The sequence below is a fragment of the Eubalaena glacialis genome, chromosome 18 (genome assembly GCF_028564815.1).
Source record: "Eubalaena glacialis isolate mEubGla1 chromosome 18, mEubGla1.1.hap2.+ XY, whole genome shotgun sequence".
Classification (NCBI taxonomy): domain Eukaryota; kingdom Metazoa; phylum Chordata; class Mammalia; order Artiodactyla; family Balaenidae; genus Eubalaena; species Eubalaena glacialis.
This window is the reverse complement of record NC_083733.1, coordinates 14269286-14289446: the sequence shown is the minus strand read 5'-3', so window position 1 is coordinate 14289446 and position 20161 is coordinate 14269286. Positions and strand designations below refer to the sequence as shown.

General features: G+C 39.9%; 1 protein-coding gene across 1 annotated transcript in view; it reads left to right on the top strand.

Moving 5' to 3' along the window:
* HYDIN (HYDIN axonemal central pair apparatus protein) overlaps positions 1 to 20161 on the top strand; it is a 389934-nt gene that overhangs the window by 49384 nt on the left and 320389 nt on the right. Inside the window, exons 4-5 of the mRNA XM_061172597.1 lie at positions 4163 to 4282; positions 7535 to 7669. Coding sequence (XP_061028580.1) covers positions 4163 to 4282; positions 7535 to 7669 — 255 coding nt within the window. The remainder of the gene's footprint in view (positions 1 to 4162; positions 4283 to 7534; positions 7670 to 20161) is intronic.

Here is a 20161-nt window from a genome sequence, read left to right as displayed (position 1 = left end):
GAGAAATGTCTATTTAGGTCTTCTGCCCATTTTTGGATTGGGTTGTTTGTTTTTTTGTTATTGAGCTGCATGAGCTGCTTGTAAATCTTGGAGATTAATCCTTTGTCAGTTGCTTCATTTGCAAATATTTTCTCCCATTCTGAGGGTTGTCTTTTCATCTTGTTTATGGTTTCCTTTGCTGTGCAAAAGCTTTTAAGTTTCATTAGGTCCCATTTGTTTATTTGTGTTTTTATTTCCATTTCTCTAGGAGCTGGGTCAAAAAGGATCTTGCTGTGATTTATGTCATAGAGTGTTCTGCCTATGTTTTCCTCTAAGAGTTTGATAGTGTCTGGCCTTACACTTAGGTCTTTAATCCATTTTGAGTTTATTTTTGTGTATGGTGTCAGGGAGTGTTCTAATTTCATACTTTTACATGTACCTGTCCAATTTTCCCAGCACCACTTATTGAAGAGACTGTCTTTTCTCCACTGTATATGCTTGCCTCCTTTATCAAAGATAAGGTGACCATATGTGCGTGGGCTTATCTCTGGGCTTTCTATCCTGTTCCATTGATCTATATTTCTGTTTTTGTGCCAGTACCAAACTGTCTTGATTACTGTAGCTTTGTAATATAGTCTGAAGTCAGGGAGCCTGATTCCTCCAGCTCCATTTTTCGTTCTCAAGATTGCTTTGGCTATTCGGGGTCTTTTGTGTTTCCATACAAATTGTGAAATTTTTTGTTCTAGTTCTGTGAAAAATGCCAGTGGTAGTTTGATAAGGATTGCATTGAATCTGTAGATTGCTTTGGGTACCAGAGTCATTTTCACACTGTTGATTCTTCCAATCCAAGAACATGGTATATCTCTCCATCTATTTGTATCATCTTTAATTTCTTTCATCAGTGTCTTATAATTTTCTGCATACAGGTCTTTTGTCTCCTTAGGTAGGTTTATTCCTAGATATTTTATTCTTTTTGTTGCAATGGTAAATGGGAGTGTTTTCTTAATTTCTCTTTCAGATTTTTCATCATTAGTGTATAGGAATGCAAGAGATTTCTGTGCATTCATTTTGTATCCTGCTACTTTACCAAATTCATTGATTAGCTCTAGTAGTTTTCTGGTAGCATCTTTAGGATTCTCTATGTATAGTATCATGTCATCTGCAAACAGTGACAGCTTTACTTCTTCTTTTCCGATTTGGATTCCTTTTATTTCTTTTTCTTCTCTGATTGCTGTGGCTAAAACTTCCAAAACTATGTTGAATAATAGTGGTGAGAGTGGGTAACCTTGTCTTGTTCCAGGTTTTAGTGGGAAGGCTTTTGGCTTTTCACTGTTGAGTATTATGTTGGCTGTGGGTTTGTCATAAATAGCTTTTATTATGTTGAGATATGTTCCGTCTATACCCACTTTGGTAAGAGTTTTTTTTTTATCATGAATGGATGTTGAATTTTATCAAATGTTTTTTCTGCATCTATTGAGATGATCATGTGGTTTTTGTCTTTTCTTTTGTTGATGTGGTATATCACATTGATTTGCTTATGTTGAACCATCCTTGTGACCCTGGGATGAATCCAATTTGATCGTGGTGTGTGATCTTTTTTTATGTGTTGTTAGATTTGGTTTGTAATTGACTTGTAATTTTCTTTTTTGGTATTGTCTTTGTCTGGTTTTGGTATCAGGGCAATGGTGGCTTCATGGGATGACTTTGGGAGTGTTCTTTCCTCTTCAGTCTTTTGGAAGAGTTTGATATAAGAGTTTTGGTGTAAGTTCTTTGTATGTTTGGTAGAATTCCCTAGTGAAGCCATCTGGTCCTGGACTTTTGTTTGCAGGGAGTTTTTAAATTACAGGTTCTATTTCATCTCTAGTGATTGGTCTGTTCAAATTATCTATTCCTTCTTGATTCAGTTTTGGTGGGCTGTATGTTTCTAGAAACTTATCCATTTATTCTAGGTTGTCCAATTTGTTGGCATATAATTGTTCATAGTATTCTCTTATGGTTTTTTGTATTTCTGTGGTATTGGTTGTTATTTCTCCTCTTTCCTTTCTTATTTTGTTTATGTGAGTCTTCTCTTTTCTTCTTGGTGAACCTGAACAGAGGTTTGTTGATTTTGTTTATCCTTTAAATAAAACAGCTCTTGGTTTTACTTGTTTTTTTCTACTTTCTAAAAATCTCTATTTTATTTATTTCCTCTCTGATCTTTATTATTTCCTTATTTCTGCTAACTTTAGGTTTTGTTTGTTATTCTTTTTCTGATTCTTTTAGGTGGTAGGTTAGGTTGTTTATTTGAGATTTTTCTTGTTTTTTACAGGAATGCCTGTATTGCTATGAACTTCCCTCTTAGGACTGCTTTTGCACTGTGCTCTCTCTGTTCTGCCTGTTGTAAACTGACTGCTGCACTCTCCTCCAAGCCTCTGAAGCTCCCTTTCTGTCCCAGCTGATCACCACGCCAGTGAAGGGGCTTCCCAGGATGAGGGAACCTTTCCTCTTTCACAGCTCCCTCCCAGGGGCGCAGGTCCTGTCCTGATTCATTTATTTTTTTTCTTTCATCCTAGCTGGTTATGTGGTAATCTTTCTGGCAATTTTGGTTTTATGAGATCTTCTGCCAGCATTGAGCAGGTATTCTGTGAGAATTATTCCACATGTAGATGTACTTTTGATGTATTTGTGAGAGGAGGTAAGCTCCTCATCCTTCTATTCTGTCATCTTGGTTTGGCGACCCCAAATTTTTTGTTTTTCTTTCCTTTGGGAGAGTTTCTATAATGTTTGAGTTGTATTTTCTTTAAATGGCAGTGCCACACTTTTTAAAAAATTAATTAATTTATTTATTTTTGGCTGTGTTGGGTCTTCATTGCTGTGTGTGGGCTTTCTCTAGTTGTGGCGAGTGGGGGCTACTCTTCGTTGTGGTGCGTGGGCTCCTCACTGTGGTGGCTTCTCTTGTTGCGGAGCATGGGCTCTAGGGCACGTGGGCTTCAGTAGTTGTGGCACACGGGCTTCAGTAGTTGTGGCTCATGGGCTCTAGAGTGCAGGCTCAGTAGTTGTGGCGCACGGGCTTAGTTGCTCTGCGACATGTGGGATCTTCCTGGACCAGGGCTCGAACCCGTGTCCTCTGCATTGGCAGGTGGATTCTTAACCCCTGTGCCACCAGGGAAGCCCCAAGTTGTATTTTCTTTAAATGTTTGCCAGAATTTGCTTGTAGAGCTATTTGGGCCAGAGTTTTATCCATGAAAAGTTTTTACTTTACAGATTCAATTTCTCTAATAGTTAGGGAACACTTCATATTTTCTATTTCTTTTTGTGCTAGTTTTGACAAATTGTATTTTTCTAGGAATTTATAATTTTAATCTAAATTTTCGCATTTGTTATCGTTTTACTTAGTTTGGGTTCTGTAGTAATGTTCCCATTTTCATTTTTTATAATTGGCTCTTTTATAATTGGCTCTGTCTTCTTTTCTTGATCAGACTCAGGTATTTTACTATTTTTATTAGTCTTTAAAGACTCAACTTTTGGCTTTGTTGATTCTGTGGGACAGTTACTTTGTATTTCATTAATTTCTGCTATTTTTGTTGTGTCATTTTTATTTTTTTGTTTGGGTTTTAATGTGTTTTTTATGTTTGCTATTGTTGTTCTAAATTATTGAGGTGGATACTTACATCTTCAATTTCCAAACTCTCTGCTGAGGTGCTCCCAGGATACAACCGTGAACTCAACAGGGCATCATAGGGTATTCTGAATTTTTAAGGGAAACATGGCAATACTCAAAACCTGTTGGATACTACATAAGCTACTAGCTTGAGATAATTCAGTTTTAACATTATATAATACTGTCTTGTTAATCCCTCAGTGCCTCCAAACAGGTTTTTGTTGATACAGTTTTTTTTCTTATTCTCATAGGGGAGTTGGTTCAAATTACCTTATTCACCATTACTGGAAATGGAAGTTTTGAGTTGTTGTTCTAACTAGCCTATTTTTTTAATTGAGGACCAAAACCTACTTTCTTTTGTATTAAAGAAGTTGATGACAATAACCTTACTGATTATAACAGTGTTTATAGTACTTACCCCTTTTTGAATGTTTCCTTTGTTCTTGGTGTTAATATTCATAGGTATATGTAGTAATTTCTTATCTTCCCCAGTCATTTCTGCCATTGTGTGACTCTATGATTAATTTATTCTTTCAACTGCAGTTTCCAGGAATTGACCTGGATCAGGCCTTATTCCAGCCCTTTCCATCAGAAATTGTATTTCAGAACTACACTCCCTGTGAAGTCTATGAAGTTCCACTGGTTTTGAGGAACAATGACATAGTGAGTATGTTTGCTGGGATGACTGTACCTTTCATGGATATATAAGAAGGGATTAGATAAAATGGGATCCTGTAGGGGCTTAGATAAGCTCTTTAACTTGATAGGCCTAGGAAAACAGATAAAAACATGCCCTTTGACTGTAAGCTTAATGAAGACAAGACTATGTTGGTTGGTTTGTTGCTAAATGCTCAGTCCCAGGGCAGTACCCAACAAATGGTAAACTCCCAGTGCGTGCATGACATTTTGTTGAATAAGGGATTGGCTAGATCAGTGTCATGAAGTTCTCATGAGTGACCATTTGGGCTAGGTTTTCATTTAATACAAGATGATTACTGTTCATGTTTACATACTCCACGTTAGAGCCACTATTTCCCCAATTGAAGGTATCAACTCTACTCATATGAATTGCAGTTGTTGAGCCAATGCATTTAGATTCTGCAAATTGTATTTAAAAACAAAAAACAAAAAAGAAGATCCCCTTTTCTCGTTTCCATCTCCTCCCTTCTACCTCGGATAGCCTTCAGGTTTTGTCTACAGATAGTTTTGGATGGCTTCTCCCACTGTCTGTACCTTGTTTCTTTGTGGTTGCAACTGAGGATTTCTTCTCCACCCTTATGCCTTTTCTTTCAGAGATATATTAGGGTATATTTCAAGAAAGAGTATTAAATGACTGAAGATTTCCTTGACATGTAACAATAATGAAAGGAAGAATAATGCAGAAGGTCAGCATGAAGCACAGTTAAGTGTGAAAAGTAATCAGGTAGGAAGGAAGGTATTAGAGAGATGCTAAGCATCAGGTGTTAAGGACAAGTAGAAATACTTATGGGAGTCTTAGAATGTTGAGACAAAAATTCTAGCTATAATAAAGTAGGGAAAATAAGTGAAGACTATGCAAGAATTCAAGGCAAATGGGAAGACTTGCAGTTATATTCAGTACATTAGCTCATTAAAGGAATCAGTGATGCCTTTCAGAGATCAATGGGGTGATTTAGTGACAGCAAAGTCAGACTTTGGAGAAAATGGAACATTTAGTTCTTCGCTAAAGGCGTGTTAGCAAGAGAAGCTCATGGGATGGAAGCTAAAGGGTAGGCAGAGAGAAGAAAAAAAACCCGAGGTGTCTAGGGTTATGTTCCTAGACCTCAGAAAGAGGTGAGTTACATAGACATTAGGACTCTCTCTTTTCATGCAGGGCTGCCAACCAATTTAGTTTCTCACTTCGAGTTCTCGTTTTCCCTTTCTCCATTACTTTTTGACTCTTGTTCAAGTTTTTTTAGGCTATTAAAGGCAGAGAGGAGCTAGTCCAAAGGGTACTTTGGCTACTCCTCCCCAGCCATAAGCAAGAAATGATTGTCACTGAGTGTATATGAGCACGTCAAGGATAAGAGGCATGTGTGAGTCTTGTCTGCCAAAGGGCATTCAGTTCTCATGGATAAAACCCACACTTCTTGGTAAGATGCTGCTAGAGTATTGGATCCCATGAAAGGAAGGTCCTCATCTAAGGAAAGTTCAGCTATCAACAAGCAGACAGATTCTCTAGGCTAGGCGGGCTTGTTCTTGGTGAGTTACTCCCAGGACCTTCATACGAGGTGGCTGATGTAAGCATGCTTCTCTACTTCCTGGTTCATGGATACGCAAGGAACCACTGAGATACATTTGGGGCACTGAGAAATGCTTTCTGTGTCGTTTACCTTTTATTTGCTTCCTGACTGCCATGAGTGCAAAAGACAGAGCCTGTTTGGTCTTTGTTTCTCTACCTCTCTTAAACACACAAGTTGAAAGTAAGCCATGAACACTCTACAAGCCACAACACAATTCACTTGGGGTACAATTATAAGCACTCAGACTCCAGAGTCAGACTAATCTGGGTTCAGATTCTAGGTAAACTGTCTCCCAGCTGTAGACTTTGGGCAAGTCACTTCACTTCTCCAAGCTATGGGGATAAGAATAGCACCCATTTCAATAGGTTGTTTGGAATATTAAATGAGATAATGGATGTAAAGTACTCAGCTCAGTGTCTGTCCTATAATAAGCACTAAAGCAATGTTACTATTCTTCTTCTTATTATTATTAGTGTTGCTGTTGTTTTCCTTTCTAGTTTTTAATCCACAGTTAGGCTCTTACTAAAGTATTCCCAGCAAGCTTATATGGCATCATTCAACACATCATAAACACCACTGCACATTTCTCTTACCAGCAAAGCCAATTCTATTCCTACCAGATATTTACACATCTCTTTCTTACCTCCCCACTCTCTAGTCTTGAGATCTGTCTGAATTCTCTCTGCATTTCTTCTTCCCTTCTGCATCTGGGTTTCAGCTTTGAGAGGTTGTGGGAGTTCCTGTTTCCTCATATTTCACCTGAGACTCCTAGGACATACTTAACTATAGTTAACTTTCTTCTGCCCCCTTTGAGTTTTTAAAAAAACAATCCTCTCCCATTCCTGTGTCCCTAGAACCTCCACCCCTGACCACCCCCCTTCTCACAGTTACATTTCTTTTACTGCTTGGGGCTATCTGAGATAGAAATATGTACTCTGGATGAGGCAAGCAGAGCAGAGGAATAAGACTTTAAAAGGATGGGACTGTTTGAAGCTGCTCTGAGACTGGCCTTGGGGATTGTACTGCCCTCTGTGTTCTTGCTTCACAGTGGTGTTTAGGTAGGACAGTCCTATAGGGAGGGAAGGTGGAGTTAGGCTGGGACTTGATTTGGAACACCATTGCTTGGTAAAGCTGTAGCACTTAGGGCAAGTGTCTGTTTCCTCATCTGTAGAATGAATTGTAGTGAAGCTCAGAGGTTATTGTGAGGATCAAGTGGCATCTCATGTACAGTGGATGATCCATAGCAAGAGTGCAGTAAGTGTGATTTCTTCTCCCAGAGCAGTTCTCAAATGTTGAGAAGTCCAGTGCAACTCCACCGTGTAGGTGGGGTTTTAGATGATTAAGCAGTTAGTCTTCGAAAATAGTCACATTTAAATAATAAAATAAAGATTTGCAGTAACAATTAAATTGAGTAATAATAATAATGTTAATAAAAATTAAAACTAAAGTACATTGAGTGCTTACTTTGTGTGAGGTACTGGGCTAAAGGTAAGTACTGTCATCTCCTTTTACACTTGAGGAAACAGAAGTTCAGACCTAACCAAAGTCACATGGCTAGTAAGTAGTAGATGGAGATTTCACGTTTAACTGCAAGGCCTGTCCTTTTTCTTCTGCTTTCATATGTACAGTGCCCATTATTGTGTTTTTCTTGCAGGTTCCAAGGATGGTGAAAGTTGTTGAGGAAAGTTCACCTTACTTTAAAGTAATCAGCCCCAAAGATATTAGCCACAAAGTAGCGCCAGGAGTGCCATCCGTTTTCCGAATCCTCTTTACTCCAGAGGAGAACAAGGTAACAGCAGCGCTGGCAACAAACTGGTTGAATGCTTGTCACTAGCAGTTTGCAATTCTGAGCATTCGAGGAGGTGGTGTTGGTGTGGTGGTGGTGGTAGCTGTGTCGTCGACAGTGTTGTTGGTGTCGTTGATGGTATTGGTGGTGGTGGTGGTGAGGAGAGGAATGGTGAGGGTGGATGAGAGGAGGGGATGGTGCACCATTGGGAATACGGAGAGGATTGTCAAACAGTGATGAGGGCTTATATGAGCTGCAAGTAGCCAGAGTGTAAAGAAGGATAATCCTTCTGGATGCTCCCATGGAACCTACTTCAGCATATTTATGCTGGACTGTACAGCTAGAGAGACACCAAAGAGGAAAAGATGTGGTCCAGGTGCAATGAGCTGAGACAAAGGGTAGAGATTATGCCTTCTTGGAAGTTTGGGATTCTTGTTAGTTGCATCCCTCCTCCCCACACTCTAACTAGTTTAGGAAAGAGTCCTAAGATCCAATATTGATCACAGTATTAGCCTCATTAATGGCAAAAAATATGGCCAGGACCTGAGGCCATATTCTGCTCCTTAATGACCGGTAGATAACCAGTCCTCGGTGAAGGGGTGACCTCACCAGTAGCTCTTCCTAAGCACGAGAGGAGAGGCTGGAGCCAAAAGCAGAGACCTGCCCTGTCTGCTTATCCTTGTCTGCACACAGACTGGCTAGAAAGAGCCTGAGTTCAAAAAGAGGCCATTTCCCTCCAGCACCACCACAGCTGTCAGGAATCTAGCCTGTTCTCAGGCTCTCCTCAGTTGTATAAATTCCAGTTACTTCTGGAAGGAAAAACTAGCTTGGGGGACTGAGGGAGGAGGCTTCTCCCCAGCCCTTCTCCAAGACTGCAGAATTGTGGGTTGAGTTTTCCTCTGTAAGGGCCAAAGTGGGGACTTGTGTAGAGGAGGAAAGGGCTTTTACCAGCATGATTGAAAGAGCGAGGACAAAAAACAAGGCTAAAATAGGCCTAACGAAATGTCAGGTTATATGTAATGTTAAATAGTGTGTTTGCTTATCTGTATTGTGCCGTTATGGTTGGAATCAAAAGAGCGCAATGGAGACACAGAGAACTAGCTTTGAATCTCTGCTTCTCCATCACTAATACTTATTAGCTGCTGTAAATGTCATTACCAGTATTCCTGGTGCTGGTGCTACTGTTTCTGCTTTTCTGGAGAGCAGGGATAGAGAATTTAATGTGGTCTGCCAAGCATATATCACTGGAGCAAGTGGTTAGAAATTTCATTACTATTATACTGCTGTTATTATTTTTCCACTTTGTAGTATTACTGTTTGTTTCTTGGGCTGTGTTTATGAACTTATCATTTTGTTTGGGGTATTATTGAAATAAACAGAAAGATAAATAGTTCCAGAAGTAGTGCTTTTTGTTATACGTTATTGAAGTCCTTATTTTTTTCTCCAGGCTCTATATCTGAATACTCTCTGTGAAGAGAACAGTACTTGGATTTAGTTTGGGTGTCAAATTTTCCTACACTGTCAATTAATTATAAAAGCTGAATATAATAAGCTTTTGTGCAGCTTGAAATATTAAGCTTGCTGGATTTGAGGAGTTGGCTTTCCTTAATTTTTTTCTGTGCTGGAGAAAAAAATATCTTCTGTTGAATAAGTATTATTCTACCTGTAGGTAGTCTGGCTGAGAAAGGGATACACAGAAGTTTCTGAAGAGGTGGAATATTCTATGTCATGATGGATGTGTGGGTTACATGGATGAATTCATTCATCAAAATTGTATATTTAATATTTGTGCACTCCAAAATATCTAAACTTTACCTTAAAAACGTTTAAAGTATAATAACAATAGAAAGGTGAATGGATGGAGGTACAGATGAAACCGGAATGACAGAATGTTAATAACTGTTGAATCTGGGTGATGGATACATGGGATTTGTTATACTATTTTGTTTTATTTGTGTATATTTAAAATTTTACCTCATCAAATGTTAAAAGCAAAGGGAGAGAGATTTTATTACTGCTTATCTATACAGCAAATAAATAACTGAAATATATTTTAGGTGAGTTTGTATTTACTTTAAGTATGAAATACCAGCATTCCCATTGAGGATTATTACTTGGCTATATTTCGTGGAAGCTTATCTTACTCCTAGTTTTTTTTTTTTTAATAAATTCATTTTATTAATTTATTTTTGGCTGTGTTGGGTCTTTGGCTTTCTCTAGTTGTGGTGAGCGGGGGCTACTCTTCGTTGCGTTGCGCGGGCTTCTCATGGCGGTGGCTTCTCTTGTTGCGGAGCACGGGTTCTAGGCACACGGGCTTCAGTAGCTGTGGCACGCGGACTCAGTAGTTGTGGCTCGCGGGCTCTAGAGCGCAGGCTCAGTAGTTGTGGCGCATGGGCTTAGTTGCTCCGCGGCATGTGGGATCTTCCCGGACCAGGGCTCGAACCCGTGTCCCCTGCATTGGCAGGCGGATTCTTAACCACTGCGCCACCAGGGAAGCCCACTCCTAGTTTTTTTATTCCCTCTTAGCATTCCATTTCATCATCATTGCCTATGGCCTATGGGGAAAGCCTTAATTAAAAAAAATAAGTTAAATGTTGTTTTACTGTTTCTTCTTCTAAGTATTTGAATGTTATCAATGGTTACATGCATGTATGAGGAGAGATAGAGTGAGTATAATGGCTACCTATGAGAAATTTACCTAATTTTGGACACATTAGGATTTTGTGTTGGATTGGGCTCTAAGCTATGAAATAATTGACATAATATGTTTTTCTAAGGACGTAGTGATTTCTCCTTCTGCTGACTGTCTAAGACTGATGGTGGGTCTTGGGGGAAGCTCCCGCTGCTAGTTTTGGTTCCCTTTTTCTGCAAAGATCCTGCCACCCTTGCACCATCAGCAGGGCTCCATCCCAGTAGTTTTTCCAGTCGTCTGGGCATCTACATTCGCTCTTACTGTTGGAAAACCAACAGGTCCATGCACAGAATGACCAGCTAGGGTTCGTTGTGCTGTCTTTAGTGCTGCTCCAGAATGTAGCAGAGGAGTACTAGAGCCAGATTTATTTCAGGAAGAATAAAAGTCAGTCTTTTCACTGTGTCACTTTTTCTCCAGTTGGCCAAATTGATAGCCAATGTGCATATGTATTTTTCCTCCTTATCCCCTGCTGATCTGAACACACTCCATTCTCATTTACCCTCCTCACATCTGGAGGGTGAGATATGTAAATTGCAGCATGCCACAGTTTAATAAGCCAGTCCCCTTTCAATTGGATTTTCAGCACCCATGTATATTAGCATGTCGAAGATGATAATGCAATTTACATTTTTTCCTGTCATCTATTAATCTAGCTTCCTGGAGATTTAACTTGTTTAGAATGCCAAATACCCAGATAACAGGTGCAGGAAATTCACTTTGGCTTTCCTTATCTCTTCTTTTCACGTGGACTTGAAACAAAAAAAAAGATTGGCTATGTTATTTATCTAATAATCCTAGTGTACATGTCATGGACGGTAGAAATATAGTAATCAATGTTATCATAACACTATAAAATTCTGGAGACTGGCATTTTTCTTGACCTCTTAAATCTGTATCTTTACTATTAAAAGGAGTATAAAAAATATTAGGCTTATGTAGGAAAGCAAAACTGGGTACTTCCTTGGACTTAAGAAAGCATCTCTTTGTAATAGTGTTGGCATATGGAAATGGCAGCAGTGGTCTGAAGAAAATATGAAGTGATGTAATCTTATTGCTCAGTTATGTTTTGAGAAAATATCTAATTTGTTGTCAAAATAGTTTTCTTGATTTGTTACTATGAAATTTAAAGAACATGGCCCAAGAAGAGTAGAAAAACGTTAACATAATTTGTTACCCAGGAGTGTAACATTAATGAACTATAGTGCCAGCACTTTGAATTAAAGTATAGATGTCATAAGATTTTCTACAATCAGTGATTCTTGTTGACAGAAATAATGATAGGGATTTAGTTTTCTTCCTGCCTAGCATTCGCCCTCCCTAGTTCTGTCTGGGTTTCCCCTGTAATCCAGGTGCCTAGTACGGGGTCTAACATATAGGAAGTGTGCAGTAAATATTTGCCAAGTAAGATAAGTAAGTTAATCTCAAGAAAATATAAGGTAGTTTCTTCAACTTGAGGATGGCCTGACGATGATAAAAGCAAAAGCATATAAAAAGGGGGCTCAAATATCTTTTTGTGCCACGAATGTATTAGATGTTAACTTTTTTCCCGTCATTTCAACCAGGAGAAAGATATCTAAGAAGGCTTATTTAAAGGTGTTTCTTCCCATTTTGTTTCATATCTTCAGTGAGTCACATCACTACTTTCTAGCTTTCTGGATTTGACAAATATCATTTTATAATATGGCTAATGAGGATCTCAGGCATTCTCTTTATGAAGAACTCTTGATAATGGTGTATCCAAATAAAGATATTAAAATGAATATTATTTCACTCACTCTGCACCAGGCCCAGTTCTGTCAGCCAGGATCCAGTGGAGAATAGAAGAAGCTTGGCCTTCATGGAGCTTATGTTCCACAATGAATAAGCAAACAGATCATTTAATATCAGATATTGACATGATAGAGAGCAGAGAGTGATAGAGAATGGGGACTGTTTCCTTTCAGTAGGAAGATCAGGGGGAGACTTCTCTGATGAGGTAACATTTGGGCAGAGAGCTAAACTGGGAAGATATTTGTCTGGGAGCAGGAACAGCACTTACAAAGGCCCTGTGACAGAAATATGTCTGACAACAGGTCAGGGAAGTGCAAGGTCAGCGTGGCTGGAGCAGAGGAAGCTGCTGGGAAAATGGTAGGAGACAAGGTTTGTAGAGGGTAAGACCATGAAGGGTCTTAGAAATCATGCAAAGTAGAATAGGAAGCCACCATAAGTTATTGAAAATATTTCTATTATGGAAGCTTTCACCCATATGTAAAAATATAGAGAATGATATAGTGAACTGTCATCACCCAGATTTTCAAGCTGTCAGTGCATGACCAGTCTTGCTTCATCATCCTGTCCCCTGCCTCAGAGGATTTTGCAGCTAGTCCCATACATCATTTCATTGTAAATACTTCATTGTTTGTCTCTAAATGATAAGGTCCTTTCTAAAAGTTAACGTAACCACAGTACCATTATCACACCTAAAAAATGACAGTAACTCCTTAATATCATCAAATATCTAGTCAGTACTCACATCTCCCCAGTTGAGTAATATTAAAACATATATGTATATGTAGAGGCGTGTGGATATATGTATATAAATATCACATAAATCAATGATATATATGCATTTTAAGTTGCTTAAATCAATCATATGTATATGTGTAAGTTGGTTTGCTTAAATTGGGATCCAAACAAGGTACTGAGTGCAACTCCACCAGATTCCATAGAATGATCCTCCATCCCCTCTGTTTCCTATAGACTGGTAATTAGGTCTAGAGCCTTGTTTAGATTCATGTTTGATTTGGAGGGACCAGAATTCTTAGGTAACGTGGTATTTTCTATTGCATCACATCAAGAGGCACAAAATGTCTGTTGTTACACTTTATTTTTGTAATGAGTTAATAAGGATCCTGAGGTACAGTTCATACAGGAAAGATAGGATAAATGCTTGATTCTTTCCCTTTATCTTCACTGGTGAGTTTTGATTAGGAATGACGTATCTGGCTTACATTTTTAAGATCACTCTGGTTGCTGTGTGGAGAATAGACTGAAGAGGGTGTGAGGCATAATGGCTAGTTGTCTACTCTTAACATCCATTTTCTCTTTCCTCATTGGTAAGAGAATCACATATTTTGATTGGATTTGTTGCTGCCAGAAACAAAATGTTGCATTTCCCCAGCCTCCTTTGCAGCTGCATGTTGTCTAAATGTTGGCCCGTGAGATGTGAGCAGGACTTCCAAACGCATGTACTTGACGGAAGCTGACACAGTGGAAAGTGCTCTATTCTGCCTTCTCCTGCCTGCAGCTTGGCTGTGAGAATAGCTGGCATCCCAGGAATCACTCTGCCCCATCCGGCGGCATTGAGGATGGACCCTGTGCTAGACTGGTAGAGCAGGAATTTAGGAATTTGTGTCTCTCACGACGCTCTGGAGTGACCATACCAACCTGGCCCACCTACCTCTGGACTTTCTAGCAGAGAAATAAACTGCTAGCTGCCTAGTTTAAGTTGCTCTTATTTTCTTCTGTTCCCTGTTATATGTAGCGGAACTGAACCCTGATGAATATAGAGACAAGAGCCTATTGTAATAGTTTGCGAGAAAAAGATGAGGATGATTTGGACAAGGGTGGTAACAGTGAAGGTGATGAGAAGTAAGTGGATGAAGGATCTATATTTTTATGGTAGAGCTGTCAGGGTTTGCTGATGAATTAGATAAAGGGTGTGAAGAAACAGGAGTCTAGTTTCTCATAGTATTTTGGCCAGCAGCTGACCGAATGGTGCCACCATTTGCTGAGATATGGAAAGTGGAAGAAAAAAAGGTTAACGAGGCTGGGTAGGAGTGAGGTAGGGACTCAGGAGCTCTGTTTTTTATATGTTAAGTTTGAACTTCCCTTTAGACATCCAAGTGGAAATATCAAGGAAGCAGTTGGACACAATTGTCTGCAATAAAGGGGAAATGTTGGGTCTACAGACAAATATTTAAAAGTCATAGTGTAATGATGCTACTTACCACCAAGGGTGGAGGAGATGATGCTGGGAGTGAGTGGAGATAAAGAAGAGGGTGGAAAGAGGAGGAGATGCCAACAGAGGATGACACTAAGAAGGGGTAGTCGTGAAGTAGGAGGAAAACCAGGAGACTGCAGTGCTCTGGAGTCCAGGTGGATAAAGTATTTTTAAAAAAGAAGGAGAGATCAACTGTGTCCAAAGCTGTAAAAAGTAGAATAAAACAAGGATGTGGACTTAGCCATTAGATTTGGCAAAGTCATTAGTGACCTTGGTGAGAACAGTTTCTGTGGAATGTTGGGTAGAGAAGTCTGATGGGGTGGGTAGAAGAGAGAAGGGAAAGTGAGGAGGTGGTAATATTGAGTATAAATAACACCTTTGAGGAGTTTTGCTGTAAAGGGTAATTGGAAAAATGGGGCAGTAGCTGGAGGTGGATGTTGAGATTGAGGGTAGTTTATTTAATATTTAAGATGAGGCTATTTAAGTATTGTTATAAGCTGTGAATGTTCAGTAAAGAGGGAAAATTGATGCTTCAGGAAAATCCTAAGGTAAGTGAGAAGGATTGAAATCTAGTACGCAAGGAAAGGGTTTGGTCTTAGATAAGAACAGGAATGAAGGCAGAGTATATGGGTATAGATACAGGTTGACTGGTAGATTTAAGGTAACTTAGAGAGCAAAAAAGCTAAACAGGAAATTAATTACCTTAAGTGGATGATTTGTACATGAATCATGAAGTAACCACATTATCGTTGTATACTAATGATAAAAATGGTCAAAATAAATGTGGAAGTCCTCGGGTCTCTTAACAAGCCAAAGATTAGAGGTCATTCCTTTTTAATAGGTGGAGAAGTGTAGATGCCCCTAGGAAGCTGAGACCCCAGGTAAATCATATGAAGAGTCAAAGTGGTAGAGGATAAGGCCCGAGAGACCTGATCAGTCTTGTTTTTAAACTGATTAGGACTTGAGAACTAATTCTTCCCTTTAGAGAGGTGAATTTCAGATTGAGAAAATACTATAAAATAAGTACTTTTAACTGGTTAGGGAATTTATAACGTTTTTCAGGGACAGTGAGTATTAAATGTGCTGAGTCCTAATCAAATCTGGTTTTACTCTGTGTTAGCCATTCCACCATCAAGTTTAGGAGTGGAGAAAAGGGAGAAAGAGGATTGTGAGGGCTTAACCACACTGGCTGTGCTTGCCCTTGAATGCCTGGGGAGTCATTTGCTGCAGTAGAAGACATCATTTTCCTTTGCCTGAGATGTTAAAGGACAGAATTATTACCACGTTTGCTTTCTATCATGGAGCTAATATAAAATCGAGATTCATTCTTTTCACTTCTCAGAGTCAAATCTGCCACTTGCATATTCCACTGCTTTTTTTTTTTTTTAAAGTTTGGAGGATAGGCAGGTTGGAAGGAAGGCTAATGGACAGAAAAAAAATGGATAGGAAATTTCATCTGGAGACCATTGTTATATAGAATAACATTTTAGGATATAAAGTAATTCATAGCTAAGTCTCATAGTAGACGGGAGAGAGTTTGGAATAAATATTTTGGCTCTGAATGGTGACCTGATTGCTCTGAATTTAAGTACAGAGGAAGGAAGTACATCAACTGAAGTAATTGCTTAGCTTGCAGGCTGACAAAGCCTCCCAAGTCATAACATCTGAATTAATTTTAAGCCAGTAGAGCAATATATAATTGTATATTATATAATCTAATATAGTCATATTAAATACAGAGCTTCAGAGATTGGAATACATTTTTAAGGAGTTTAAAGAATTTCTTCATATTCTTTTATATGACTTGATTGTGAAAAAAATATATAATTCTGATCAAACTTCAAATCTTCCTCATTGGGAAATTTGAATATTTCAGTTAGCCTCCTAAATTATTTTCAGCTGTCTTCAATTCCTTATAGAACAAGGCAGAGAATATGTAAACATAGAATAAATTACTTAGAGATCCCCTCTCATCGTGGATTCAGCAGCATCTTTTGTTCTTTCTCTCAAAGCCTCAGTTAATATTAAGTTTCCACATGTGCCAGCAGCTTTCCAGTTTCTAATTCCCAACAAAACCTTTGCTTGCTGGGTTTGATCTCCTAAGAAAAAATGAAAACAGTACTTATCTCTTTAGGATTCTGATGTAATCAGACTAGACTGTTTTGTTGTTGAATTCTGTGGAGTTTTCTAGGATCAAGTATGCTTCGTGTAATTTGTACTTTCTTATATCTGAATGGCATAATTTTTGAGCCTGGCATTACCATGCAGAAACCAGAATCACTTGAAGAGCTAAGAGTCCAACAACTCAATTTAAATAAATTTCATGAATACTGTCCATTAATTGTTATTACTTGCTCCTACCTTAGGACTTTTATGTTTGCACCTCTCCTTGCCAGGAACGCTCCATTCCTATATCTTGCCTGACTGGATGCTTTGGCTATTCAGGTCTCTATTCGAAGGCCACCTCCTCAGGGAGGCCTCCTTGGTTGTTCTAACCTAAAGCAGCCGCTTCCCATATTATCACTTTACCATGTTTTATTTTCTTCAAAGTCCTTGTTGTTTTTTGAAATTATCTTGTTCCATTATTATCATCATTACCAGGATTATCATTATTATCCTAACAACAAGTACACAAATTGAGTTTTTCCTACGTGCCTTACTCAAAACATTGTATTTTATGCAACATTTTAGTAATGACAACTGACATTTATTGAGTACTTAACTACTCGCCAAGCTCTAAGCTAAGCATTTATTGCACTAGGCCAGGTCAGTTTCATCTCTTGCCTGGACTACTGCAGTGGCTGCCTAACTGGCCACCCTTTTTTCATCTTAGCCTCCTTACAGTTCGTTGCCTACATAGCAGCTAGTAATTCTTCTAAAACATAAATCAGGTACATCATGATCCGCTTTCAGCATCATTAATGTTTTTGGCCGTCCTCAGGTCCTAACAATGGCTTACAAGCTCCTGTGTGATCTGGCTTCCCACAACCTCTTTGCTGCATCTCTAACCTCTCCTTACCTTATTCCCCTCTGGCCACAGTCTCTGAATCATGCTTCGCCCAGATTACCACCCACCCCCATGGCGTCATTTCTCCTTTCACTTAGATTTCTGCTGGAATGTCACCTCCTCATAGAGGCCTTTTCCCACTCACTCTTTATTCCCTTATGCTTTATTTCTCTTCACTCAGCATTATAGTACTTATTTGCCTGTCTTTAGCAAATATTTGTTGAATGTTTACTAAGTACCACGCCCTGTTCTAGGCGCTGGATATGTGAAGTCAATAGGATGGGCAGAATCCCTGTTGACATGGAGATAAGGGGGGGGGCATACAATAGACTCAATAAATAGGTAACATATATAATGTGTTAGATGGCTTTGGGAAAACTAAAGCAAACGAAAGGCTAGGGAGTGATGGGACAGGAGAGGGAGAGTTAAGTTTACAATAGGGCAATCAGGGGAGGCATCAGGGAGAAAATGGACATTGTGCAAAGTCCTGAAGGAAGTGAGGGAGCAAGCAATGTGAATAAGTACAGGAAAGCATGTTCTGGATGGAACGAACATCGAGTTTGAAGGCTCTGAAGGGAGAGCATCTCTAGAATACTCAAGAGACGGCAAGGAAACCTGTAGCTGGAGCAGAGACGCAAGCGGGGGAAGGGGGAGGTATGGCCAGAGAAATGACAGGGGTGCCAGGCCATAGCACTCAGAGACCCCCAGCTCTCTGCTTGGGAGATTTTGAATGGAGGAGCCTCCTGAGCTGACTTATATTTTAACTGGATCCCTCTGGCCCTTGTGTGGAAAATAGACTTTAGGGAGCAAGGGTTGAAACAGAGTCCAGTTAGCCCAGGAAAGATTGGAGTGGCTAGGGTCAGGGTGGCAGGATGGAAGTAGTGAGACGTGTTTGTGGTCTGGATATATTTTGAAGGTCAGTCCTACAGGATTTACTAAGAAATTGAGAAACAGAGTGATCAAGGATGCCCCATGCCTGGATATTAAATCCAGGCCAGTGGAAGGATGGAGATTCATGTACCAAGATGGAGAGGCAGTGAGGGGACAGATTTAGGGTGGAAGGAAGGTCATGAGCAGGACCTCAGCTGGCATTGTGGAGCCTTTGTGGGCATGAGAAAAAGGCTGCCCCTATAGGCCGATTCAGTTGGAGCCAGCAGAGTGGACTGGATTTCAGGCCCTGTTCCTTCCCTTGGTAGGGTATCTTTATGCACAGTTGCAGGCAGTGGCATTAGTCAGCAGCTTTGCTTTGGGCCGTGGTAAGTTTGTATCCAGTGAGATGTTGATCCGGCTGCTGGGTATGAGTTTGGGGTTCAGGGAGGCAGAGAGACTGCAGGTGTAAAGCTCTGTCGGGGGAACATTCCTGGCTATTTTCTCTTTATATTTATTTAATATATTTGTGTATGTATTACATTGTACATTAGATATGCTTTATTTACCTGCTCACTGTCTCTTCCATCACTATGTAAGCTCGAAGCAATCCACGTCTGTTTACTACTCAGTTGCATACCCAGACCCAGCTCAGTGCCTGGCACCTGGACACTTAATAAACATGGTTGGATGAATAAACTAATTGGGGATACCACTGCTTTCTACTTGTCCTGTGGGTTTCATGAAATTGAGTGCATGGCCAGGTCTAAATGTCAGTCAGTATGTCAGACATTCCCATTCCTGCTCTGTGCCTAAAGTCCAAAGAGAGGTTTTAAACCTCCACCACTGAAAACCATTTACTGCATGATTACCAAAAGGAAACTTAAGTTCCAAGAGGCCCTTATACTTATAAAGATTGCCTTGCAGCCAAAACACACACTAAAATGATGGGGAAACTTAAAATGAAGGAAAATGAACCTGGTTTAGATAGCAAATTCCTTTCACAGTGACTTCTGAGCCTATTCTTTTTTATTTTATTTTATTTTATTTATTTATTTTTGGCTGCATTGGGTCTTAGGTGCTGCGCGCAGGCTTTCCCTACTTGTGGGGAGCGGGGGCTACTCTTGGTGGCGGTGCGCGGGCTTCTCATTGTCGTGGCTTCTCTTGTTGCGGAGCATGGGCTGTAGGCTTTAGGCGCGCGGACTTCAGTAGTTGTGGCACGTGGGCTTCAGTAGTTGTGGCTCGCGGGCTTAGTTGCTCCGCGGCATGTGGGATCTTCCTGGACCAGGGCTCGAACCTGTGTCCCCTGCATTGGCAGGCGGATTCTTAACCACTGCACCACCAGGGAAGCCCCCTGAGCCTATTCTTGAGGAGACTGTTAATGCTTTCCTTTCACATTTAGGTTTGCTTGTTGGTGATGGTTTACTTTTAACTTTTTCTTTGTTGCATTGAGGATGAGACTTCCATTTTCCTATCTTATGAGAGGAGATAAAGGGTGACTTAATTCAGCATTTCTGTTGCATTTAGACTCAAGATTGGGGACGATGGATACCTAGGGCCTCAGCATTTTTATTTGGAGTGGTCAGTAATGGCTTTGCACAAGAGGTGAGGTTTAAAATGGGCTTTGAATCAGTTAGCTATTGTTGTATAATGACAGACCACTCCCAAATTCAATTATGGATATTATGGCTCACAAGACTATGGTTTAGCTAATCTTGACTGGGCCCACTCATGAGTTGGGTAGGCAACTCTGCTTAACTTGGCTGGGCTCTCTCACATATCTGGGGCAGTAGGCTGGTCTAGCATGGGACATCTGGGCTCCCATCCTGCAGTAGGCTAGACCAGGCCTGTTTACGTGGCAGAGTTTCAAGAGCAAGAATGGAAATGCCCAAAGCTTCTTGAGACCTTAGCTTGGAACTGGCATAGCATAACTTCTGCCACATTCCA